The 26,916-nt window shown below is 49.1% G+C and overlaps 1 protein-coding gene across 1 annotated transcript in view; it reads right to left on the bottom strand.

Moving 5' to 3' along the window:
- The window catches only part of LOC310799967 (solute carrier organic anion transporter family member 2B1-like), a 94,407-nt gene that overhangs the window by 47,017 nt on the left and 20,474 nt on the right, over positions 1–26,916 (bottom strand). Inside the window, 6 exon segments of the mRNA XM_083662567.1 lie at positions 1,264–1,394; positions 15,722–15,820; positions 17,115–17,339; positions 17,773–17,935; positions 22,585–22,722; positions 22,902–22,974. Of these exon segments, the coding sequence (XP_083518693.1) occupies positions 1,264–1,394; positions 15,722–15,820; positions 17,115–17,339; positions 17,773–17,935; positions 22,585–22,722; positions 22,902–22,952 (807 nt within the window). The 5' untranslated portion in view covers positions 22,953–22,974.

Below are 26,916 nucleotides of genomic sequence, written 5' to 3'. Positions count from 1 at the left end.
AATGTGCTTGTTTAAGTGTGTGTGTGTGTGTGTGTGTGTGTGTGTGTGCGTGTGTCTGTGTGTGTCTGTGTGTGTGTGTGTGTGTCTGTGTGTGTGTGTGTGTGTGTGGGTTGAACGCTGCACTCTCACAGTATCACTTTACAGCATTGAGCAATTGTTGGCACTGTCTCCCATAAAACCTGCTTGTTGTTTCTGTCTGGCCTGGAGCCAACTAAGGCAAGGCCATGTTGTTTATATAGCACACAGCAACAAGGCGATTCGAAATGAAAAAGATCAAATTCATATAGAGAGCCAAAGTGAACGTCACTTCCTGCTTCAGCACTGTACCAGAGATTTTCATCCGCCATTTATTTTCCCATAATAGACATTTCCTAAAATGCCTAAAATAGTTTGACTTGTTCAAACCAAACGGTACAGATCTATTTAGAAACAGGAGAGATTGCATAACATTTCACTCGGACCAAAACGTATAAAAAAAAAAGCGGGTTTAAAGAAAATATTTTTTTTAACTTTTGTTTGCTTTGGTCCGAGTGAAATGTTCTGTGGTCCCTCCCGATTCTACATATACCTAGTCTCGCTAGCCAGCCTCTCTTCCTTTCCGTCAGAGAGTCTGGCGTCGTGGAAACAGGCAACGGGGATCAGCCCGCCCCTGCTCTAAAGCTGCTCTCCCATTCGAGCGGCTGTTTCGGTGGCAGCAGGATATCCGCTCCCCCACTTGCAAGCTCTGTCACACGCTCTGTCATTGGCTCCGACCATGTCAATCAGCTCCCATGTGTGTCGCTGTAATGCTCCCGGCCGCCGAATGTGAAAACAACGACGCTAACTAGCTAGCGTAGAAAGCTAACGGCAGAAACCTACAGGCTAACTCGTTGCTACACGCTGAAAATGGCAAGTTTTGAAGAAAATTTGGATTGTGCAATAAAGAAGGCCTGCTCGGCACAAGTTCCACCCCGAAACTATTTTCCAAGGGCACTAACGCTAAGCACCGCCCAAGACGAGGATGATTGGCTAACCCAAACAGAGCATTTTTTTCGCAATCCCACAATGGAAACCTGCAGCGCCAGACTCTCTGACGGAAAGGAAGAGAGGCTGGCTAGCGAGACTAACATATACCTGAACCGTTTGGTTTGACCAAGTAAAACTATTTGTATACCCCATTTTATTAAATGTCTATGGGAAAATAAATGGCGGATGAAAATCTCTGGTACAGTGCTGAAGCAGGAAGTGACGTTCCACTCTGGTGTAGAGGTAGATCATACACACCTCTTTGGGCATGTTTTTGGGGAAGTAGAGGTAGGGCAGCGAGGTGACGAACAGCAGGCAGGAAGCAACCAGGAAGCCCATCCACCAGGCCCCCACCCAGCGCAGGTCCTGAGGGTCCAGGTGGATCTGATCTGGGGACAGAACACAGCACGGGTCATAAGGTTAATGAACATAGACATGAATCAGAAACACAAGGACATAAAAACAAATGGCAAGTTAAAGGAGAACTTTTTAACAAAAACAATGCTGATTTATTTTGCACACGATTTGGAGCGTCCTAGGCGTTGTTGTGATCTAAATAGTGTCCAAGCCAGTCCTTGAATGCGCTCCGTCGGGGCCAGATGGCAGCGTGCTGTTCCTCCATGTAAATAGACAGTTTTCTTCCCGTGTTCTACCCATATCGTCATTATATGATCCCTAAAGAAACATCAGACTGCTAATCACCCCCGGGCTATTTCCAGTAGTCTTTACCAGGGATCTCATTTCCTCATTCGTGGTCTGTGTCACCAACTCTCGTCAAGTCCCGTGAGACTTTCCTGCCGGCTGGCCTGTGTACGGAAGCTCAGCTCCTGCGCTCATATCTCTCGCGCGTCTGTCCTGTCTCCCTGGTAAAAAAAAAAAAAACGAAATTCTCCTTTAACTCAAATCAAATCTCAGTAACTGGCAAACTACGGTAAATGAATGCCTGCAAAAGTGTTCGCAGTTTTCGCATACGTGTGAGATCATGTGCGATAATAAATCAGATTTTTTTTTTAGCTCAAGTTCTCCTAGTTCTTATTGGTGGAGGTGACCGCTCATCAATCAACCACCAGTCAGCCTTGATTTGTGTTGCACATTTCATGTATGGTTTACAACCCAAAGTGCTTCACAATGACAGTAAAACGATGAAGGGACCAAACAACAAGGAACAAACAAGAGATTCCTCTTACTCTGGTATAGCGAGGTAAAATGCTCCATTATCTTTACAACCATCCACTGAAAGTACCAAGCAGGCGTGCGTTATTGCACAATCCAAATCTTTGTCAAAGCCTGTCACTTTCAACTTGTAGCAATGCTAGCTTGCTAGCTAGCAATGCTAGCTTGCTAGCTAGCATTGCTGTTGTTTCACAGCGGCAGAGGCATTTGAGAGTGCACACGCAGGACCATGGACCATCTGCAGATGGTTTGACCTAGAGGTCTTTGGGTATGCCCGAACCAGCCAGGTCATCCATTCAAAATAAGTGAAGACCTGTAGTGTGAGCATACAGTACATGCTGGGAACCCTGCCAGTAAAGAGTTGCAGTAGTCAAGGCGTGATATGACAAGAGCCTGCAGCCAGAGCTGTGCTGCATGCTCAGACAGGTGAGGTCTCCTCAAAGTGTTGTGGGTCATCATCGATCATCAACTGTCTGTCAGACTCTGTGGGAATGAGCTAAGTGGACTGGAGCTGATACCGATCTGTTGTACAGAGAGGTACTGGCTGTGACAAGTTCAGTTAAGTTATCACTTAACTGCTGTACAGAGGCACTGGCTGTGGCAAGTTCAGTTAAGTTATCACTTAACTGCTGTACAGAGGCACTGGCTGTGACAAGTTCAGTTAAGTTATCACTTAACTGCTGTACAGAGGCACTGGCTGTGACAAGTTAAGTTAAGTTATCACTTAACTTAACTGATCTGTTGTACAGAGTCACTGGTTGTGACAAGTTCAGTTAAGTTATCACTTAACTTAACTGATCTGTTGTACAGAGGCACTGGTTGTGACAAGTTCAGTTAAGTTATCACTTAACTTAACTGATCTGTTGTACAGAGGCACTGGTTGTGACAAGTTAAGTTAAGTTATCACTTAACTTAACTGATCTGTTGTACAGAGGCACTGGCTGTGACAAGTTCAGTTAAGTTATCACTTAACTTAACTGATCTGTTGTACAGAGGCACTGGCTGTGACAAGTTATCACTTAACTTAACTGATCTGTTGTACAGAGGCACTGGTTGTGGCAAGTTAAGTTAAGTTATCACTTAACTGATCTGTTGTACAGAGGCACTGGTTGTGGCAAGTTAAGTTAAGTTATCACTTAACTTAACTGATCTGTTGTACAGAGTCACTGGCTGTGACAAGTTAAGTTAAGTTAAATTATCACTTAACTTAACTGATCTGTTGTACAGAGGCACTGGCTGTGACAAGTTAAGTTATCACTTACTTAACTTAACCGATCTGTTGTACAGAGGCACTGGTTGTGGCAAGTTAAAGCAGCTACGAGCAACTTTTTCGATTGTTATTAAACAGTATAAATTTAATATCAATGCATCACATCTTACCTCTAATAGTCGACGAGACCAAAGCCGTGTGTATCTGAGATTGCTCCCTTAGGTGATTATTAAGTCTATAGTCTGTCTAAACTCGCGCCAACAGGGGGCTCTCTAGAGCGACCGGACCGGGTAACCCGGAAGTGAAACGCGGAAGTGAAACCAGGAAGTGAAACGCAGCTGCCTTTTTACGCCGTTTGCGCTGCCTAGCAACATAACATAAACAATGTGAACGCCACGCATACTCGCGGGAACATCTCTCGTTATATTCTAACAGGTTTTTTGGAAGTTATTTGTGGTTATGGCCGAAGTGGCTGCTGCAAACCGTTTCATTTCAATTCCTGATCTGCCCTGGCTACAGACACACTAACACTGGCCGATTCACTCGGGGTTCAAGCGAGACTACTCTGCGTTGGTATCGTCGACTATTAGAGGTAAGATGTGATGCATTGATATTAAATTTATACTGTTTAATAACAATCGAAAAAGTTGCTCGTAGCTGCTTTAAGTTAAGTTATCACTTAACTTAACTGATCTGTTGTACAGAGTCACTGGCTGTGACAAGTTAAGTTAAGTTAAGTTATCACTTAACTTAACTGATCTGTTGTACAGAGGCACTGGCTGTGACAAGTTAAGTTACTGATCTGTTGTACAGAGGCACTGGCTGTGACAAGTTAAGTTAAGTTATCACTTAACTTAACTGATCTGTTGTACAGAGTCACTGGCTGTGACAAGGAGCTCAGTTAAGCTGACAGTGGTGTGCCTTCATCCATGCAATCCATACATAACATGGGAAATGGTGCTGCAGAGACGTCCTGGCCTACACATACTATTCTACAGTCTTAAGAAAACATATCTGTGTGGTACAAAATCACACCACAATCTTTTTAATACATTTTTCAATGAAAATGAGAAATGCCAAAAATAATCATTCCCTCTAATAAATATCATCATCATATCGCAAGTGCAAAATCAGTCAAACGTCATCGCAATTAGAAATTCGTGGGAAAATCTTGTTTGTTGTCTCTGGCACAAAACTGACACCCTTTCCCGTTTTACTCCAGAGCAATAACACCAAACAGGACACACACACACACACACACACACACAGACACACACACACACACACACACACACACACACACACACACACACACACACACACACACACAAGATGAGTTTGTCATTAAAGGAGGCAACATTCTGCTTAGAAAACTGCAAGAGAAAACTATAGCATGTGATGCAATGTATGAATGATAACACACCTTTTGAATAATATAACATTACAAAATACGAAATGGAGTGAAAGAGTTTCAATTAGTGTCTCTTGAGCAGATTTATTTAAAATTTATTTATTTTATTTTATTTTATTTTATTTTATTATTTATTTATTTTCATGATTTATTCTTAAAGCAGCTACGAGCAACTTTTTCGATTGTTATTAAACAGTATAAATTGAATATCAATGCATCACATCTTACCTCTAATAGTCGACGAGACCAAGGCAGAGTAGTCTCGCTTGAACCCCGAGTGAATCGGCCAGTGTTAGTTTGTCTGTGGCCAGGGCAGATCAGGAAGTGAAATGAAACGGTTTGCAGCAGCCACTTCGGCCATAACCACAAAATAACTTCCAAAAAACCTGTTAGAATATAACGAGAGATGTTCCCGCGAGTATGCGTGGCGTTCACATTGTTTATGTTATGTTGCTAGGCAGCGCAAACGGCGTAGGAAGGCAGCTGCGTTTCACTTCCTGGTTTCACTTCCGCGTTTCACTTCCGGGTTACCCGGTCCGGTCGCTCTAGAGAGCCCCCTGTTGGCGCGAGTTTAGACAGACTATAGACTTAATAATCACCTAAGGGAGCAATCTCAGATACACACGGCTTTGGTCTCGTCGACTATTAGAGGTAAGATGTGATGCATTGATATTAAATTTATACTGTTTAATAACAATCGAAAAAGTTGCTCGTAGCTGCTTTAAATCTTTCCATTTTCTATTTTCTCTCAAGTACCTCCACATAGCCCTAGGGCTATGCCTACCCCAGTTTGGGAACCATGTTGTAATGGAAACAATATCTAAAGATGATTGTGAGTTGTCCCTTTAATGGATGAGGTGTTTCCATTGAATCACAGTTAGCTTACTGCTGAGCGGATGTTTGAACTGGATCGTAAAAAGAAGAAAACAAGCCTGCGGGAGGCCATGAGTCACTAAGAACAAAGTGAGAACAACATGAACACCGTCTCCCACCTTTCCCATCCTATTCCAAATATCTCCATGTGTGCTGTCTTGAAACCATTAGATGAGTGTTTCATTAACAGATGGTTGGAGATGGAGAACGTCTGGACCAGTGACCTAAATAATTATGGACAACGTCATCCACTATTTTCTGGACTCACGTTTTGCAGCAAAGTGTTATCTGTCACCATCTCAGGGTTCTTGCGCAGCTCACGTGAGATGGGGGTTTTCCCAGAGCCGCAGCTCCGCCTGCTATTGGTCGGTGATCGGCAAGCTGCGCGATCACTGGACAGGCGACCTGTCAATCACCCCCTTTTCTATCGTCTATTTTACTCCAAACAGGCGAATTATATAAAAAATGACCCCCCTACCACAAAGGTGAAGTTAACTGTACCTAGCTAAACCAAAACCGTGTTTTGGTTGTAAAGATGCTTAACTCATTGAGTGCCAAGGACGTCGATTGACGTCAAAGTAAATAGTGACGTAGAGTGCCAAAGACGTCGATCGACGTCAAATGCGTTTTTTGACGGTGGGACATGGATCAAAGCCTCCTGCATCTCCTGTACAAATAGTGTAGCTATTGAAGGTGTATAACCTATTTTACGGACTCATTAGGTGGCGACAGTGCTCTCCAGATTAGAGAAAGGTCCGGAAAACAGCAGGAAAAAGCCCCGTGATGAAAGAGAAACCGCTCATGCTGCAGCCAGAGCCATATAGATTGCTCTGTCTGCAGCTGACGTTGGCTGCGAACAGCAGTCAATCCGCGCCCACAACTGAGCCCCTCTGCCTCTGTCTGTCTGTCTGCATAGTTTCTCCACACGATTAGCCACCAGAAAGGCAGCACCCGACGCCGAAGGGCCAAACCTTTCCCTGCAGTCCGGTTTGGCATTTCCGTGTCGCGCTGAGAGCCGGCGCACAAAAACGGAGCGCTCCGAAAATAGACTGGGTGCGTGTTAGGCTGTGTGTTAGTGTGGGGAGGAGTTTGCAGCTGAGGGGGGGAGAGGGGGGTGGGGCACGCAGGGCACCACACAACTACACCACGTCACTACATCAGAAAATATTAGCTTCAGACTCAGTGAATGTGCTTGAAATGCTTCATTTCACAAAAGTATAACTCAGCTTCTAATTTGAAACGTGTCTTTTTGCTCAAAACAACCTATCTTCTCCGGCTCATAACTAAAGAACGGAAAATGGTATCAATAAACTTTTTTTTGCAGATGATAGAAGAGAGTCTCATCGTTCTTTGTGCGTGTTCGGTGTTTACATAGTAATATCACACAATATTCTGTGGGTCTCGAGAAATCACTGAAAACGCTCTGAAACTCTGGCACTGGGAGCGTCCGTTCTCCAAAAGTGGCTGGCACTCAATGAGTTAATGAGTATTACAGATTGGGGCATTTAACATGGGGGTGAACGGGAATGACAGAACTTCTGAGTCCTGCGTCAAGTTTTCCATTCGAGGAGCTACAGCTTTCAGGATGACTTGCGCGTCTTCTTGGGGAAAACCCAGAACTTGCCCAGTGGTCTGACAGCAAGCTCAGGCTTGGACAGATGAGGCCCGTGGGAAGTGATACTAAAAGCTGCAGTTTCTCGAATGGCCACTCGAGGCTGGCACCAAAAGCGAGTCAATCCCCATAGACATCCATGTTAAAATGCCTGTTTGCAACAGGATTGACATGATTACAGCCTGGTTATTTTGGCCTATATAGCTCATTTCACAACAACTGTATGGGGGTGGATTTTGATATAACTTCTATTTAGAGTAAAACAGATGATTAAAAGGAAGATGTTTTGGGTGTGATTGACAGTGATGCCGATCACAGACCAATAGTTGCAAGATATATGGCGAAGGTCAAAACACCAAACTCAAGGCTTCAAAACATGAGTAAACAAAACTAAGGGGTTGTCCTACAACCCAGGTTTTATGAGTGAAGCGAGGCTCCCACCTATTGCCATCTCTGCGTGGTACACGCTATCGAATGCTCTTACCTTTTATTACTTTAAAAGTGTCCTTTCCAACCATCCATTAGACCGTTGACAGGATGCAGACTGGACCCTTGGAAAATCCGGGGCGATCCTGACGGTCTCATGGTCTCCCATCCAATAGCAGGAGTAGAGGCGGGCACAAGCCCTCACGCCTGGAATTGGACCGGGAAAACACCACTCACCCGGCATTCGGCCAGAACCAGACAGACTGGCAGCAAGGCACCCGAGGTGGGAGCCTCGCTTCACTCATAAAACCTGGGTTGTAGGACAACCCCTTAGTTTTATTTCGTTGAAGCTCGGCTCCCACCTATTGCCACCTTACAACCGACCTTGCTGCAAAGGAGCACCTAAGTGCCCGACCTTGCGACTCTCGATCGAAAAATGGGCCGTCACGGCTTATAGCGCATGGGAACCCGATAAGGATTGGGGAGCAGTCAGCGAGGCAACTAGTCCGCGGAGGCAGACAGAACCGCATGAGCGAATGTCGCGCCTCCCACATCCAGACTATAAAACCTCACAAAGGTATGGTGAGTCGACCATGACGCAGCTGCGCACATATCTTCCACCGTCACACCGCGCAACAGCGCCCAGGAAGAAGCCACGCCCCGAGTAGAGTGGGCCTTAATTCCTTCCGGTGGAACCTTCCCAGCGGCAGAATAGGCCAAGTTAATGGCCTCCACTATCCAGTGCGATAGACGCTGTTTGGACAACGGCTTGCCCAGAGCCTTAGCCCCATGGCACACCAGAAGCTGGTTAGACGTACGCAAAGTACGCGTCTTGGCCACATAGGCACGGAGCGCCTGCACGGGGCAGAGCGACCTAAGTCTCCTCTCTTCCGCCGAAGAAGAGGCAGAAGGCTCAAACGCGACCAGGTCTATGGTCATGGACCTGAAGCCAGCCCCAATACACTTAGGCTGATAAGCAGGGTTCGGGCGGAGCGTGGCCCTGCGCCCATCGTTAGAGAACACCATGCACGATTGTTGCACTGACAGGGCAATCAAGTCTCCCACTCTCTTGCCGGAAGACAAAGCGAGAAGCAATGCCGTCTTCAGCGAGAGGTGTTTCAGGTCGGCAGCGTCGAGTGGTTCAAACGGGGGCCTCGAGAGGCCATCCAAGACCGTGACCAAGTCCCACTTGGGAAAGATGTTCCTTGTCTGGGGGCGAAGCTTGCGCACACCCGTCATGAAACGAGAGACCAAAGACAGGCCTCCCACTGTCTTGCCCTCGATGTCCATGTGGCAGGCCGAGATGGCGGCCACATAAACCTTAAGGGACTGCGGCGACTGGCCCGCTTCGTACAGACCCTGGAGGAAGCAGAGAATGGGCCGAACGTCGCAGGTCACCGGGTCCAGGTTCCTTTCTGCGCACCAGCGTGAGAAGGACCGCCACTTGTAGGTGTACTGAGTGCGAGTCGAGGTGGCTCTAGCACTCTGTATGGTTTGCACGACGTTCGCAGGCAGGCCCTGGGCTAGCAACCGTTCCCGTTCAGGGACCAAGCGGCCAGCTTCCACTTGTGTGGGGATGGGTGGAGTATCTCTCCGCCCGCCTGCGACAGCAGGTCCTTCCGACGCGGCAGCAGCCACGGAGGACCTCTCGTCAGAGTGATCAGATCCGCAAACCAGACCTGCGACGGCCAGTGCGGGGCTACCAGAATGAGCTGTAGCCCTTGCTGTCTCACCCTGGCCAGCACCTGGGGAATCAGTGCGATTGGGGGGAACGCATAGAGGGCCGCCCTCGGCCAGACGTGCGCCAGCGCGTCGTGGCCCAACGGTGGATCGTCCGCGAGGATGGAAAACCACTGGGGGCAATGGTGTGCGAGCCGCGAGGCGAAGAGATCGACGCTGGCTTGCCCGAACCTGGCCCAGATCTGCTCCACCACCTGTGGGTGGAGAACCCATTCTGAATTGCGCGGGTTGCCCCGCGATAGCAGGTCCGCTCCCAGGTTGAGGTGGCCCCGAATGTGTGCCGCCGACAGGGACAGCAGGTGGAGACGGGCCCACTCGTGGATGACCGTAGCCAGCTGGTTCAGAGCCAGCGACCGGACACCGCCCTGGCGGTTGATGTACGCCACTGTCGCGGTGTTGTCCGACCGTATCAGTACATGGTGGCCCATGATCTGATGTTGGAAGTGCCAAAGAGCGAGGCGAACTGCCTCCAGCTCTAGTATGTTTATGTGGCGAAGCTGTTGGGCTTGCCATCGCCCGTTTGCAGCCTGGCCTTCGAAGACCGCGCCCCAGCCCCAAAGGGAGGCGTCGGTCCGAATCACTCGCCTGAGTGGGACCGGACCCAGTCTGGCGCCCTCTAAGAGCCAACAGCGGTCCGTCCACACTTCCAAGGCTTGGCGAGCGCGGTCCGACAGCGTAAGGACGCGGGACCGATGTATCGCTGGGTCCAAGCGATGACCGAGGAACCACCTTTGGAAGGGGCGCATGTGCAGCAGCCCCAGAGGAATTGCCGCGGTCGCCGCGGCCATAAGGCCCAGTAGCACGGAGCACTGGTGAACGGAGATCGTGCGTGCGTGACGCCGAGTCTCCGCTGTCCTCCGAAGGTTGTCCAGCCTCTCCGGAGAGAGGCGGGCGCGCATTGAAAGGGAGTCTAGCTCCAGACCCAGGAAGGTTGTGACCTGTTGAGGCACAAGGGCGCTCTTGCGCCAGTTTATAAGGAACCCCAAGGCCTGGAGGTGGGAAGTCAGCACCTCGGTGTGTGCGGACACCATCTCGCTCGAGCTCGCCGCTATCAGGGCGTCGTCGAGGTAGACGTAAACGCGGATCCCCATCTCTCGGAGGGGAGCCAGCGCTGTGTTGACGCAGACTGTGAAAGTCCTGGGACTTAGAGACAGGCCGAAGGGGAGTACGCAGTACTCGTAGGAGACTCCCTGAAAGGAGAACCGGAGGTACCTCCTGTGCCTTTCCACGATGGAAACGTGGAAGAAGGCGTCCTTTAGGTCGACTGACGTGAAGAAGTCCCCGGGTCTGATCGCTCTGAACAGTGTGGGGAGCGTCAACATGCGGAAGGGAAGCTTCCTGAGCAGGGGGTTTAGCCGCCTGAGGTCGAGGATGGGCCGTAAGGACCCGTCCTTCTTGGGCACCAGGAAGTACCTGTGGTAGAACCCGGACTGCCTGTCCTTGTCCGGCACGGGCCGTATCGCGCCCTTTGCCAGAAGCGAGGAGACTTCCTCGCCGAGGACAGCCATGGAGTCCGCATCCGCCAGGTCTGAGACAGGGATGCCCGTGAAAGCCGGCGGGGGGGCCGCGAACTGCAGCGCGTAGCCCTTCTCCAGCGTTCGCAGCACCCACGGTGTGGGTCTGCACAGCCTCTTCCACAGGGGGAGGCTGTTTGCCAGGGCAGGTCTGGTGCCCTGTGTCGGGGTTACCCTTGGCACATGATCCTGAGGCGCCACGGCACACGGCCCCAGCAGGACGTCCCCAGGGGGGGTGCGTCCCGGAGGCCGTGGCAGCATGGCGTGCAGCCCCGGCAGGACCAGCCCATAGGGGCTGCGTCCCGGAGGCCGCGGCGAGTCGTCGCCCGTGGTGTGCGGCCCCAGCAGGACCAGCCCGGGGGGGCTGCATCCCGGAGGCCGCAGGAGGTCGTTGCCCGGCTGGTGCGACGACAGCTGTGGGGGGGGAATAGCAGGGGGGCCTGCAGATGGTGAGGTGCCCTCCGAGCACCTCGCAGCTTTCGCCGGCAAGGGACACGTACTGAGCAAGGCTCTCTTCGGCGCTCGACAACACTGTGGGACGCCAGGTCCTGGCAGCGTGGAGGCTGCCCCTCCCCCCCCCGGGGGACCGCTAGGTACGCGCCGGGCCTCGGGGCCCGGTCGCGGTGGCCGACTTGTCAGGGTTACGGCGGGAGCCCCTGCTGCGGCGGGCACGGCTTCCTCGACCCGCGCCAGTCCAGGCTGGCTGGGGAGGTGTTGGCCCCGCGTTCCTTGGGGCATTCGAGCTGTTCCTGTCTGCGTTGGCTGGGGGACCGGACCACCCCTGGGGTTGCCTGTCCCGTGGACGGCATGCAGGGCTGCCGCGGGTCGTCGTCGAACGACCTCGGGCAGGGGGTCGCCCCGGTCTTGCGCGGCAGGACTCTGCCGACCGCCTCCGTGTCCTCACGCCGCCTCTGGGCCCTGCTGGCGAGGTCCGCCATTGAACCGAAGAGCCCGGTAGGGCAAACGGGCGCGTTGAGGAGGTCCGTCCTCTCATGGCCACGCAGGCTGGTGAGCTGCAGCCAGAGGTGACGCAAGGCGGCCACCGAAGATCCCATGACCCTCCCTGAGTCCTCCGACACACACTCCAGCATCTTGAAGACGTAGTCGGAGACCCGGCGTAGCTCAGTGAACATTTCAGGCTCGGGGGCTGCTTGGACCTGGTCTACCAGGAAGCAATGATACTTAAGCAGGAAGGCCATGGTGTTGGCCATGGAGGCCGCCTGGCCTGCCGCCAGATAGGACTTTTCCAGGAGCGAAGCAGTCTCCCTGCAGGCTGGGGAGGGGAGCAAGGGCTTCCCTTCCTTCTTCTGGCCTGGGAGCAGGTGGTCCGCCACCGCCTTCTCCAGTGGGGGGGGATGTTCATAGCCTGATTGGGCCCCTTCCACGACGCTAGACCAGCACTTAAAGCGTCGGATGGGGGCCTCAGAGGAGTAGGGTTTGGTCCAGGATCGCTGAACCCTACGCTGCACGTCGGGGCAGAAGGGCAGGCTGCCCCGTAGCGGCGTCTCAACGGCGCGGAAGTGGGAGGCGGTGAACATGTCCTTCTGTAGGGGGCGTAGGCCAGTCTCAGTCGAGGGCGGAAACAGCCCTGGCCACGACCTCCCTGAACTCCCTCTGGTAGATCTCAGAGGAGATGTCGTCAGGAGGGGGGAGCCCCCCGGGGTGAGCCCTTTCTGGGTTACCCGGGCCGGCCAGCAGGGAGGCCTCATCATCCCGTTTTGGGTGGATCTCGAGGAAGTCATCCCAGGGTCCCCCGCCTCCGGCCATCTTGGCGGAAAGGCGAGCCCATTCCGAGACACGGGAGTTAGCCGCACCTTCACCCGACCTGGGGGAGGGGGGCAGGGAACAGCGGGAACCATGTGGGGAACGCAGGTGGGGACCGCGCTGGGAACCCGTCTTGTGCTGTGAACCCGCTGGGAAACTGTGCCGGGTATACTGCTCCCACTGCCGTGATCCCGGCGGGAAGTCACGCTGGGAACCTACCTGGCAGCTGTGCTGTGAACCCGACCGAGAACCGCGTTGGGAAATTTGCGCGTCATGCCGCGGGCGCTTCGGCGGGGAGCACTGTTGGGAACCTACCTTTTTTCTTTGGTAGCTGTGCTGCGAACCCGACCGGGAACCCCGCGCATCTTGCCGTGGGCGCTTCAGCGGGCAGCGCTGCTGGGAACCCTCCTTGTGGCCATGCTGTGAACCCCAACGAGAAGCACGTGGGGAGCTCACCTGGGAGCACTGCTGGGAACCCTCCTTGTGGCCGTGCTGTGAACCCAAACGAGAAGCACGTGGGGAGCTCTCCTGGGAGCTGTGCTGGGAGCCCTCCCGAGAGTTGTCAACGTGCTGCTGTCCGAGAGGCAGCGGGGTGTCGGAGGTAGCAGGCCCAGAGGTAGTCTGACTCTGGCTGGGCTCAGCTGCAGCAGCAACGCCGCCAGCGTGGCCTCTGAAGAAGTCTGCCCTGTATTTTTGAGTGCTACGAGGCATCTCAGTACAGGCGAGGCAAAACTCCGGATCTCCGAGGCAGCTATCTGCGTGGGCCTGTCCCAGGCATTCAACACACAGCGTGTGCGAGTCCTTGGCTGATAGCCACGCGCCACACTTGTCCGCACAGCGCTTCGCCTTGTTAACACTAGCCATCCTGTTAGAACACGCGGTAGTGACAGGCGAACAACGTTAACGTTAATGTATCCTCTTCTTTATCGCCTTGTGGGTAACACTGAAGCAAGCGAGTTACACAAACCACTGAACGTGGCAGACCGAGCGCGCGTTAGGCGGCAGGCTATTTTAGCGGGTCTTAACTCTAGCAAGCCAGTCGGCAGTGGTGCCGACTAATACCTGTAACCCAACACAAGAACGAGACTAAGCTACGAAACACGTGACGCTAGTAGCGGAGAGTTATCTCTACGTGAGGTTAGCTTAGACAGAGCAATTCAATTAGCAAGCATACAACGACACTCGGACCGGCTTGTTCTTAAAAGCCGCCGACACGTGAAAAAAACACTTAGCTTTGTCGCTCGCCTCCAACTTTCACCGCCCAGGCGAAGGTAACCTTCCAGACCGGAAAATCAACGACCGAGGTTCCCGTCCGCTACGCCGATGTACGGGGAGCAGTTGAAGTGAAAGTGGTCGGGCAAGCTAACGCTAATCTGGAGCAATAATTCACACGTCTGTCCTTGGCCGAATGCAGGTAAGAGTGGTGTTTTCCCGGTCCAATTCCAGGCGTGAGGGCTTGTGCCCGCCTCTACTCCTGCTATTGGATGGGAGACCATGAGACCGTCAGGATCGCCCCGGATTTTCCAAGGGTCCAGTCTGCATCCTGTCAACGGTCTAATGGATGGTTGGAAAGGACACTTTTAAAGTAATAAAAGGTAAGAGCATTCGATAGCGTGTACCACGCAGAGATGGCAATAGGTGGGAGCCGAGCTTCAACGAAATAAAACCAATGTCACACACACTGCGTCCATCTCTATCTAAGGTCTAAGATGTCACACACACTGCATCCATCTCTGTCTAAGGTCTATGATGTCACACACACTGCGTCCATCTCTATCTAAGGTCTATGATGTCACACACACTGCATCCATCTCTGTCTAAGGTCTATGATGTCACACACACTGCGTCAATCTCTGCCTAAGGTCTATGATGTCACACACACTGCGTCCATCTCTGCCTAAGGTCTATGATGTCACACACATTGCGTCCATCTCTGCCTAAGGTCTATGATGTCACACACACTGCGTCCATCTTTGTCTAAGGTCTATGATGTCACACACACTGCGTCCATCTCTGTCTAAGGTCTATGATGTCACACACACTGCGTCCATCTCTGTCTAAGGTCTATGATGTCACACACACTTCGTCCATCTCTTCCTAAGGTCTATGATGTCACACACTGCGTCCATCTCTTTATAAGGTCTATGATGTCACACACACTGCATCCATCTCTGTCTAAGGTCTATGATGTCATACACACTGTGTCCATCTTTGTCTAAGGTCTATGATGTCACACACACTGCGTCCATCTCTGCCTAAAGTCTATGATGTCACACACACTGCGTCCATCTCTGTCTAAGGTCTATGATGTCACACACACTGCGTCCATCTCTGTCTAAGGTCTATGATGTCACACACACTGCGTCCATCTCTGTCTAAGGTCTATGATGTCACACACACTGCGTCCATCTCTTTCTAACGTCTATGATGTCACACACACTGCGTCCATCTCTGTCTAAGGTCTATGATGTCACACACACTGCGTCCATCTCTTTCTAAGGCCCCGTTCACACAGGACGCCGAAGCAACGCTCAACCGAAGCTGTACCTACGCTGTACCCACAAGTTTCATTTCGGCGTCCTTGTTAACAGGCGGAGCCGTTCACACCACCAGCGGGCGTGCCACGCCGACGCCGTGCTGAAGCCACGCTCACGCCATGCCGAAGCGATCACTCAGGATTGACGCCGAATTTCCAAGCGTGACGCTGAACTGAAGCCGTGAAGCCGTGAGGCATGAAGTCAATGGGAGTTGTGGGCAGGTTCAAGGCGCGAGAGTAGGCGCTGAGAGGAAAAGAGAAGGCGTCTTGTGTGAACAGTAAGGCGTACGTTCAGCTTGTGTCTGCTTCAAGCTTCAGTTCTGCTTACGTTCAGCTTGTGTCTGCTTCAAGCTTCAGCTCTGCTTACGTTCAGCTTGTGTCTGCTTCAAGCTTCAGCTCTGCTTACGTTCGGCGTCCTGTGTGAACGAGAGCTAAGGTCTCTATGGTCTGGACTCACCTGAGGACAACTTGTCGATGTCCACGTAAAAGCGCTGCATAAAGGAGCCCATCAAGAAGCCGAAGGCCGGGCCAATGGTCGTCACCGCCAGCAGGATGCCTGCACACACACACACACACACACACACACACACACACACACACACACACACACACACGCACACCAGCTCAGTCGCCAGAATAAAATGTTGGCATGTTACGTTTCTACATTGAATCTCAGCATTTGTGAACCCAAAATACATTTCATGACAACATTTCTAGATATAGTCAGGTTCCCAATGTTCTGATTTCAACCTTCATTAAAACAATGAATTGTGTACAAGACACAATCATTTCCTAAACAAATTGTGTGTTTTTAGCCAAATAACCACTATAGATGACAGGAAAAGGATAACATTTTGAATTTTGGATGGTTTACACTGACTTCAAGACGGTTAAAATTATTTTTCTGGATGGTTCCGGGGCGGCGATGTCATTCTGCTACTGCAGTGGTGAAAGTAATGCAAAGGTAGTTGTAATAATTAATGAGTTACACAGACAGTAATATTGTAAAGTAACTTATTACTTTCAAATGAAATTAACTGGTACTACTGTATATTACATTTTGAAAGGAACTTGCCCAACACTGGTTGACGACAAGAGACTTTTTTATTTTATTTTGCTCACGTGTCAATTATGGTATTACCGTTAGTTGCTGTCCAAATTATCTATTACTATTAGCATGAATCATGATTTGGTTTCCACATTGCGATCATTCCAACGCCACAGGCACATGAACACACTGACCAGGGGCAGAGCGACCCTATCAGCCTAGAGGGGGCGAAGCTCTTAGGGGGGCCCCATCAATTTTCTTTTATTTTTTTTTGCGCAAAGAAAAATTTCCCTTTTTTGCATGTTTGCATATTTAGTGGAATATCTCATTTTAAACACACCAATGTTATTGTCAATTGATTGAATTCCTCTCACACTCACACCACTGACTATTAAATAAAGTCATTTTAAGTCACAACTGTAAAATAGCTGATACCCCCTATATCCGAAAACACAATTTGTCACTCATTGAGCCAAGTAATATTATGTCCAAGAAAGCCTACAGTGAAGCCACTTTACAGACCTGGCCTGGCCTGGCCTGCAAAAAAAAAAAAAAAAAAATTGATGGGGCCCCCCTGACGAGTGGGCCCCGGGGCGGGTGCACCCTCTGCCCCGGTGTACGCTTCGCTACTGCCACAGGCACATGAACACACTGACGTCATGTCGGACAGAAAATAGGACATTGAGCCGAGGAGCAGATGAATGCAGAGTATATATATGAGTGCCTGTTGTACCTAGGTATGAGTGCCTGTTGTACCTAGGTATGAGTGCCTGTTGTACCTAGGTATGAGTGCCTGTTGTACCTAGGTAGAGCGGCGAGTTCGTCTTGCTGGCGTAGTCGTCGACGTAGGAGATGCCAAAGGGCTGGATGGGCACGGTGCCAATGCCCAGCAGCAGCTGGCCAATCAGAAGCAAGGGGTAGATCCCGCGCTGGGTGAGGCTCTCCCGCTCGCTGCAGCTCTGATTGGACGCCGGCGTGAAGAAGAGGCTGTCTGATTGGCAGAGGCCGGAGCTGTTGTCACTGGCAGCTGGCGAACATGGAGACAGGTGGGAAGGTGAGACGAAGTTGAGGTGTGTGCGTGCGTGCGTGTGTGTGTGTGTGTGTGTGTGTGTGTGTGTGTGTGTGTGTGTGTGTGTGTTGTCTCCCAGGTTATTATAGTTAAGTACATCATATTATTTATATGTATTATTATAATATTGTTTCAGTTCGTTTTTATCTCTAAAAGTCTAGTTTGGATTTTCAGTTACTAAAATAGTTTTTTTCACACCTGGTTTGATTTTTTGTTTTGTTTAGTCTTAACTAAACTAATACTCAAACTAATACAAACTAAACTAAATATTTTTAAACAAAGAAAGCTAAAGCTAGCAAAGCCACACTGGAAACTCACTGAAATCCAACTGAATTGAAAGAGAGAAAAAATAAAAACGAAATAAAAGCAAGCAAAGCTGTGGTTGGCTCACAGCTGATGTGGTCGGTGTAATGGTACTTCCCGCTCAGGAAGTGTGGCATGGCCATGAGCAGCGTGGCGAGGCAGGCCAGCAGAGCTCCGCCCCCGATGACGCGCGGCCGGTGAACTCTGCTCCCAAAGAAGCTGACGAACATGATGAGCGCCACGTTCCCCACCTGCACACACAGTCAGTCAATCACATGCCAGCATCCTGCAAAGAGTCTACAGGCCATTACCGTCACTGTTTGGAAGAAACCTTGTATCTCCCCCCCAAAAAATCACAGGGGATTTTAACATAATAACCAGTAATATAACATAATTTCACTGGTTCAAACTACTTGAAATATGCTCAGGTTCTTTTTGGGTTCCCATAGAGACACTGTATGTAATAGGCCACGCCCATCACGGGGGAAGAGCTCCGTTCATTTCCACACACCAGCGTAATTTTCCTTGAATTAAACATAGCTAAAAGCTGTTGTGTGGTGGGGCTGCGCAGAAAACAAATGTAAAAAATCGCCAGTTCAAGTTTTTTTGTACTCCTGAGCAAAACAAGGAAGACATTGAGAATTGGCGAGAAGAAAAATGTGGATCTAGCTGTCAAGAAGTAAGTTGGAGTGTTCATCTTCCGTATATACGATCTTTTGGTGCAACACGCAACCATGCACGTGACATAGGACACCAGGATTGGACAGGAGTTTGTGTTTTCCCCCGTCTTGGGCGTGGTTTCTGAATGATGACGCGTTACGCAGTGTCTCTATGAGGAAACTAGCCCCTCCCATTTTCTCCCCAGTTGTACTTGGCCAATTCCCCCTACTGTCCCGGCCATTGCTCCACCCCCTCTGCTGATCTGGGAGTTGCAAACTAGCACAATGCTTCCTCCGCTACATGTGCAGTCACCAGCCACTTCTTTTCACTTGCAGGATGTACAGTAGTGCCTGGGACGATCACGCTATTCCCCCCAGCAGATGTATCTCCACAACCGTAAGTTGTAGAGCGTCAGGGATAGGGGGATTGGATTCGGGGGGGAAACATAGATAATAAGTCCTTTATAGGCATCGCAATCTGACCTTCCGTTTCCCAGAAAATGTCAACTTTTCTCTGATTGGATAGTTTGAGGTCGGTGCCAATTTTTATCCAATGAGTCTCTCATTGGAGACAGTGAGTCTCTCTACGAGTTACGGTTCCCGAGATACGTCTGCCCTGCCTGCAGGACTACAGGAGAGAGATAGAGGACAGCGGGGGGTTGGGGGCTCCAAGTTACTGACCAAACACTCAGTATTTCAGTGATTGCTGTCAGAATATCGAGCCATTTAACACTTATTTTAACACAAAAACATCACTGGAATGTACCTTCAAAGTGTAAATAGGACAATATTCAATTTAAGAAATGGATCGTAAATCAAGCTTGTGTAAGCTCATTCTTGTTTGATGAGAAGAATCTATATGCAGGAAAATATAGCATGACACTGAATAGGCAACTAGTATCAGTTGTGTCAGTTTTTCATAGTGATTCAAAAGGGTTTATGTAGAAATGAAAATAAATGCAATATTCAATTCAATTCAATGATCAGTTGTAATAAAACATTGTGTAGTAATTCAATAATAAATGTGAAAGGATGAGTAGTGTTTATATAGTCATTTCCCAAAAGCCAAATTGTGAGACAGAAGTAATTAAGTAGTAATCATGCAGTGATTTAAATAGTCACTATTTAGTCATTATCAATCAATAGTGAAATGTCCCAATTCTCTACTCATTACTGCTGAAATCACGACTGAAATCACTACACATCTCAATAGTAATCAAGTAGTGGAACAGTAGGTTTTCTGTAGATATTGTATAGTAGTGATTAGGGGTGTCACGATATTTCGTCGCACGATATGTCGCGATATCGAAACGTCACGATATGCGTATCGTAAAAAAAAAAAAATTGCTCCTGAATAATAATAGAACAAATTTAGCAGAATCAACACGCATGAGTGAGGGGGTAGACTACTACTGGCATGGCAAAACAGCTCAAGGGGTACATAAGATTACATAAGTTTAGGGGCCATTGAGCATGAGTTATTTAAGAAATAGATTGTATACTTTATTTTTCTTTCACCATGCAACAAACATTTAGTTTGTGACAGTGTGACACATTCTATTGCAAGAGAAGCATTATCTTCCATGTTGTTTTATAGTTATTATAATAACAATTTCCAAAAACAGCATTTGTTTTGTATTTTGTGTATTTCAAATGAAAGACTATTTTTCCAGTATTTTCCCAGGGCTCCCTTGAAAAGAGGTTTCGATTTCAACGGGACTCACATGGTTAAATAAATGATAAATAAATACATAAAAATTATTTACTTTTGTTAAAAAGAATATTGTTAAAATATCGTATCGTATCGTTATCGTGAACCCAATATCGTGTATCGTATCGTATCGTGAAATTAGTGTATCGTGACACCCCTAGTAGTGATTCAGTAGTACTTTTTCATGAGGGCCTAGGATAGGATAGGATAGACTTTTATTGTCTATCCTAAAATTTGGAAATTTGTCTTGGACATACACCTTATGGCTGCTGTTTGGCAGGCAACACGTACATACAGACAATACATACAGCACATACATTAGGACTATTGCAGTTAGCAAAATTGCACACTGCCCAAAAAAGTACAATCCAATGCATAAAAGAGATTATAAAAGATATATTTGCTAAAAACAGAATTGCACATTACCCAGATTGCACAACACTGTAGCCTTCTGTATTTAGATTAAAATAGGTCAAAACGAATATAGTCTGTGATTTTAAAAATATTTTAAAAATATATTTGCTAAAAGAACAGAATTGCACATTACCCCAATTGCACAACACTGTTTGTCTTCAATATATAGGTTAAAATAGATAAAGACGAATAGAATTTAAAATAGCAGTAAAAACAGTACACAGGTTAAAAACGGCAACAGGGGCGGCCTTCAGCTACTGTTTAGGGCAGGGGTGTCAGACTCATATTAGGTAGAGGGCCGGATTTCTTCAACTGAGACCTCATGGGGGCCGGATTTCTTTTTTTACTAAAATCAATTCGACTCATTTACCCATTTACTTAACAAAAGAAATACTGCTCTTTCCATTTCTCTTGAAACTGCCTGCATTCCGTGTCAACCTTTCTCTTTTTCGACAGCATCTTGTTGATTCCTTTGTTTTTTGGTAGGTAGCCCAATGCGCGATTCAATTCCAGCGTGGCATCATGGCGGCTTTGTTTATACCTGATGACCTATTGACATACTTCCTTGTAGTGTGGGCGGCTTTAGCTCAGGCGGTAGAGCGGGTCGGCCAATGACACAAGGGTTGGCGGTTCGATCCCCGCTCCCTCCCAGCTGCTGTCGTTGTGTCCTTGGGCAAGACACTTAACCCTCCTTGCTCCCGATGGTGTGTAGGCACCCTGCGTGGTAGCCTGCCGCCATCGGTGTATGAATGGGTGAATGTAGAATATCTACTGATTGTAAAGCGCTTTGGATAAAAGCGCTATATAAATGCAGGCCATTTACCATTTGTAGTGCAGGTTAAATTTACTTATGAATGAACTCTTAGCTTGCTTATTAGCCACACGTAGTTCATGATAATGGGGTGCAAATTTAATAATAATAATAATTTTAAAAATATATATATATACTGTATATATATATATATATATATATATATATTTTTTTTTTAATATTCCAAAACATCTCGCGGGCCGGTTGAAACCTGCCGTATCTCTGACATCCCTGGTTTAGGGCTTTGATGGACAAGGGAACAAAAGAGTTCTTAAAGCGGTTTAGCCTGCATTTGGGGACCCTGTAGCGCCTGCCAGAGGGGAGGAGCTGGTACTCGTGGTGGAGCACATGGGTCAGAGCAGATTGTTTTTTCAAAGACAGCCTGGAGTGAGGTCAGGGTTAGGGTCAGGGTTAGGGGTCATCTCATCAAAACAAACGTGGCATTGGACAGCTCCTGTTACTTCCCCCCCCAAAACTAAACAAAAGAGTTAACGATTAAATGAAAGTGCCTTGTGCAGCCACTTGTTTTTTATCTTCTTGGCCTTCTTTTTGTCTTTTATTGATCATAAGCTTTGTTGATAAATGATCAACATACTTATGATCGATGAAGAAATACAGAGACGTTATCAATTATTAATATCAATAATTATATGATCAATTATCAATGATAATTCTTGTCAGCAGGCACAACTATGGTAACTGTGGACTGGATATTTGCAGCTACGGACATAGAGTACAGAGGGTTGCAGTCAGCTGCATTTGAGTAATTCCGTTCTTGCTCTCCAGCTGTGTTGATGTGTGAAATGGACCTAAATCTCAGCAATGACTGACACTTAAACAGTCTATGTACTGTAATTTGGCTAGTAGCCTACAGCATAAAAAGCAATTATGGAATTTCAAGTGTTAGTTGGTTTGGCGACAGCAAAGCACTCTGCAAGGTATCACACTGAGAACTGAGCAGATGAGTCTGTTAGCGAACTGTCAAAACTCAACTGGAAGCTAACGTTAGCGCGATGAGGCTAACATAGCTTTAGCACAGACTGTATAGACTACTTCCCTCTCTAGCTCTTCTAGTCAACATTAGCATGTTAACACAGAGAAGCTGCTTTGGTTCTTGTGCTGTAAACCCTCTCATCTCAGTGACTCGCTGTAGGTTCACTTTAGACAGAAGCTAGTCCAACGGGTCCCAGCGAGATGGCTGCTGCTCCATCCTGGAACGCTGTTTTCAATGTGAATCACTGCTCTATCGATTCGAGTTCTCTGAACGTGAATCTGGTCGATTCTGCTCTCTTGGAGAGATCTCACCTCGTTGAAGGCGGCCAGCAGGCCAGACTTCTGGCTGGAGAGGCCGTAGCGTCTCTCGATGGTGGAGATGGAGCTCTTCAGGTAGCCGGACACCAACAGCTGGGCCAACTGCAGCAGGCCATGGCAGAAGACAAAGAACTACAGGCAGATGAGAAGAAGATGATGAAGAAGAAAGAGTCAGGAAGAGATGGACACTTTTTTCATTAAATATTTTCCAGGCCAGTCATTAAGTTTATGGTTTAATATGGATTTATAATTGTATTATATTAAAATTCCCATGTTGGTAAATATGAACAGAAAGCACCAGGCGGCCGAACCTTGATGCTGGTGAAGGGGCTGCGGCTCATGTTGGGGTCCTTGGCCACCATGGCGGTCTGTCACACGCAGGATCTGAAAGCGCACACACACACACACACACACACACACACACACACACACACACACACACACACACACACACTTAGTCAAGAAGCAGGCACTGCTATGGCGTGACAAATAGTCACCATAGGACAGGTTGATGATGAGTCTGACGTGTTGAATCAGAGGCTATAATATTATTTATAATATTTATTTATAATATAATATATATCCCATTGCTTTGTGGACTCCCGTTTTGAAGCCTGTAGTTTGGTGTTTTGACCACCTGTCATTGGTCCGTGATCTGCGAGCTGCGCGATCACTGGACAGGCGACCTGTCAATCATGCCCAAAGCATAGTCTGCTTTATCATTATCATTTACTTTACTCTAAACAGGCGAGTTCTATAAAAATTCACCCCCCGACAGTTGAGTTGTCATGAACGGTGAAATTTGCAAGACGGCCCCAAAACAGTTTTTTGAACCAGTCTGTAAACATGTTTATTCATGCTGTAAAGACTGGCATTTTTACATGGGGGTGAATGGGGATTAAATCGCTCTCGCAGCCAGCCTCAAGTGGCTATTCTAGGAACTGCAGTTTTTGCTGTAGAAAGCTGCCCCCTCGGTTGGAATCTGCTGCAGTTTGTCATGTTTGTGCCATGGTCCAAGAGTCTCGACTCTTTCCAAAGTGTCTTTTGGGATTCAAACCTGCAACCTGAGCACATCAGAACACATGGCTGCTTTCTTTCTGACATGCTGACAGCTGGTAGGTAGCCTGGTAAACCAGCCGGTCACGTGACCTCACATTAGCCTGGTAAACCAGCCGGTCACGTGACCTCACATTAGCCTGGTAAACCAGCCGGTCACGTGACCTCACATTAGCCTGGTAAACCAGCCGGTCACGTGAACTCACATTAGCCTGGTAAACCAGCCGGTCACGTGACCTCACATTAGCCTGGTAAACCAGCCGGTCACATGACCTCACATTAGCCTGGTAAACCAGCCGGTCACATGACCTCACATTAGCCTGGTAAACCAGCCGGTCACATGACCTCACATTAGCCTGGTAAACCAGCCGGTCACATGAACTCACATTAGCCTGGTAAACCAGCCGGTCACATGAACTCACATTAGCCTGGTAAACCAGCCGGTCACATGAACTCACATTAGCCTGGTAAACCAGCCGGTCACATGAACTCACATTAGCCTGGTAAACCAGCCGGTCACGTGACCTCACATTAGCCTGGTAAACCAGCCGGTCACATGACCTCACATTAGCCTGGTAAACCAGCCGGTCACGTGAACTCACATTAGCCTGGTAAACCAGCCGCTCACGTGAACTCACATTAGCCTGGTAAACCAGCCGGTCACGTGACCTCACATTAGCCTGGTAAACCAGCCGGTCACGTGAACTCACATTAGCCTGGTAAACCAGCCGGTCACGTGACCTCACATTAGCCTGGTAAACCAGCCGGTCACATGACCTCACATTAGCCTGGTAAACCAGCCGGTCACATGAACTCACATTAGCCTGGTAAACCAGCCGGTCACGTGACCTCACATTAGCCTGGTAAACCAGCCGGTCACGTGAACTCACATTAGCCTGGTAAACCAGCCGGTCACGTGACCTCACATTAGCCTGGTAAACCAGCCGGTCACGTGAACTCACATTAGCCTGGTAAACCAGCCGGTCACGTGACCTCACATTAGCCTGGTAAACCAGCCGGTCACGTGACCTCACATTAGCCTGGTAAACCAGCCGGTCACGTGACCTCACATTAGCCTGGTAAACCAGCCGGTCACGTGACCTCACATTAGCCTGGTAAACCAGCCGGTCACGTGACCTCACATTAGTCTGGTAAACCAGCCGGTCACGTGAACTCACATTAGCCTGGTAAACCAGCCGGTCACGTGACCTCACATTAGCCTGGTAAACCAGCCGGTCACGTGACCTCACATTAACCTGGTAAACCAGCCGGTCACGTGAACTCACATTAGTCTGGTAAACCAGCCGGTCACATGAACTCACATTAGCCTGGTAAACCAGCCGGTCACGTGACCTCACATTAGCCTGGTAAACCAGCCGGTCACGTGACCTCACATTAGCCTGGTAAACCAGCCGGTCACGTGACCTCACATTAGCCTGGTAAACCAGCCGGTCACGTGAACTCACATTAGTCTGGTAAACCAGCCGGTCACGTGAACTCACATTAGTCTGGTAAACCAGCCGGTCACATGACCTCACATTAGCCTGGTAAACCAGCCGGTCACGTGACCTCACATTAGCCTGGTAAACCAGCCGGTCACGTGACCTCACATTAGCCTGGTAAACCAGCCGGTCACGTGAACTCACATTGGTAAACCAGCCGCTCACGTGACCTCACATTAGTCTGGTAAACCAGCCGGTCACGTGAACTCACATTAGCCTGGTAAACCAGCCGGTCACGTGACCTCACATTAGCCTGGTAAACCAGCCGGTCACGTGAACTCACATTAGCCTGGTAAACCAGCCGGTCACGTGACCTCACATTAGCCTGGTAAACCAGCCGGTCACGTGACCTCACATTAGCCTGGTAAACCAGCCGGTCACGTGACCTCACATTAGTCTGGTAAACCAGCCGGTCACGTGACCTCACATTAGCCTGGTAAACCAGCCGGTCACGTGAACTCACATTAGCCTGGTAAACCAGCCGGTCACGTGACCTCACATTAGTCTGGTAAACCAGCCGGTCACGTGACCTCACATTGGTAAACCAGCCGGTCACGTGAACTCACATTAGCCTGGTAAACCAGCCGGTCACGTGAACTCACATTAGTCTGGTAAACCAGCCGGTCACATGACCTCACATTAGCCTGGTAAACCAGCCGGTCACGTGAACTCACATTAGCCTGGTAAACCAGCCGGTCACGTGACCTCACATTAACCTGGTAAACCAGCCGGTCACGTGAACTCACATTAGTCTGGTAAACCAGCCGGTCACGTGACCTCACATTGGTAAACCAGCCGGTCACGTGAACTCACATTAGCCTGGTAAACCAGCCGCTCACGTGAACTCACATTAGCCTGGTAAACCAGCCGGTCACGTGACCTCACATTAGCCTGGTAAACCAGCCGGTCACGTGACCTCACATTAGCCTGGTAAACCAGCCGGTCACGTGACCTCACATTAGCCTGGTAAACCAGCCGGTCACGTGACCTCACATTAGCCTGGTAAACCAGCCGGTCACGTGAACTCACATTAGCCTGGTAAACCAGCCGGTCACGTGAACTCACATTAGTCTGGTAAACCAGCCGGTCACGTGAACTCACATTGGTAAACCAGCCGGTCACGTGAACTCACATTAGCCTGGTAAACCAGCCGGTCACGTGAACTCACATTAGTCTGGTAAACCAGCCGGTCACGTGACCTCACATTGGTAAACCAGCCGGTCACGTGACCTCACATTGGTAAACCAGCCGGTCACGTGAACTCACATTAGCCTGGTAAACCAGCCGCTCACGTGAACTCACATTAGTCTGGTAAACCAGCCGGTCACGTGACCTCACATTAGCCTGGTAAACCAGCCGGTCACGTGACCTCACATTGGTAAACCAGCCGGTCACGTGACCTCACATTAGCCTGGTAAACCAGCCGGTCACGTGAACTCACATTAGCCTGGTAAACCAGCCGGTCACGTGACCTCACATTAACCTGGTAAACCAGCCGCTCACGTGACCTCACATTAGCCTGGTAAACCAGCCGGTCACATGACCTCACATTAACCTGGTAAACCAGCCGCTCACGTGACCTCACATTAGCCTGGTAAACCAGCCGGTCACATGACCTCACATTAGCCTGGTAAACCAGCCGGTCACGTGAACTCACATTAGCCTGGTAAACCAGCCGGTCACGTGACCTCACATTAACCTGGTAAACCAGCCGCTCACGTGAACTCACATTAGCCTGGTAAACCAGCCGGTCACGTGACCTCACATT

This window comes from Poromitra crassiceps (genome assembly GCF_964638095.1).
Source record: "Poromitra crassiceps genome assembly, chromosome: 29".
NCBI lineage: Eukaryota > Metazoa > Chordata > Actinopteri > Beryciformes > Melamphaidae > Poromitra > Poromitra crassiceps.
Note: the sequence above shows the minus strand (reverse complement) of the source record. Positions and strands in the feature narration are given on the sequence as shown.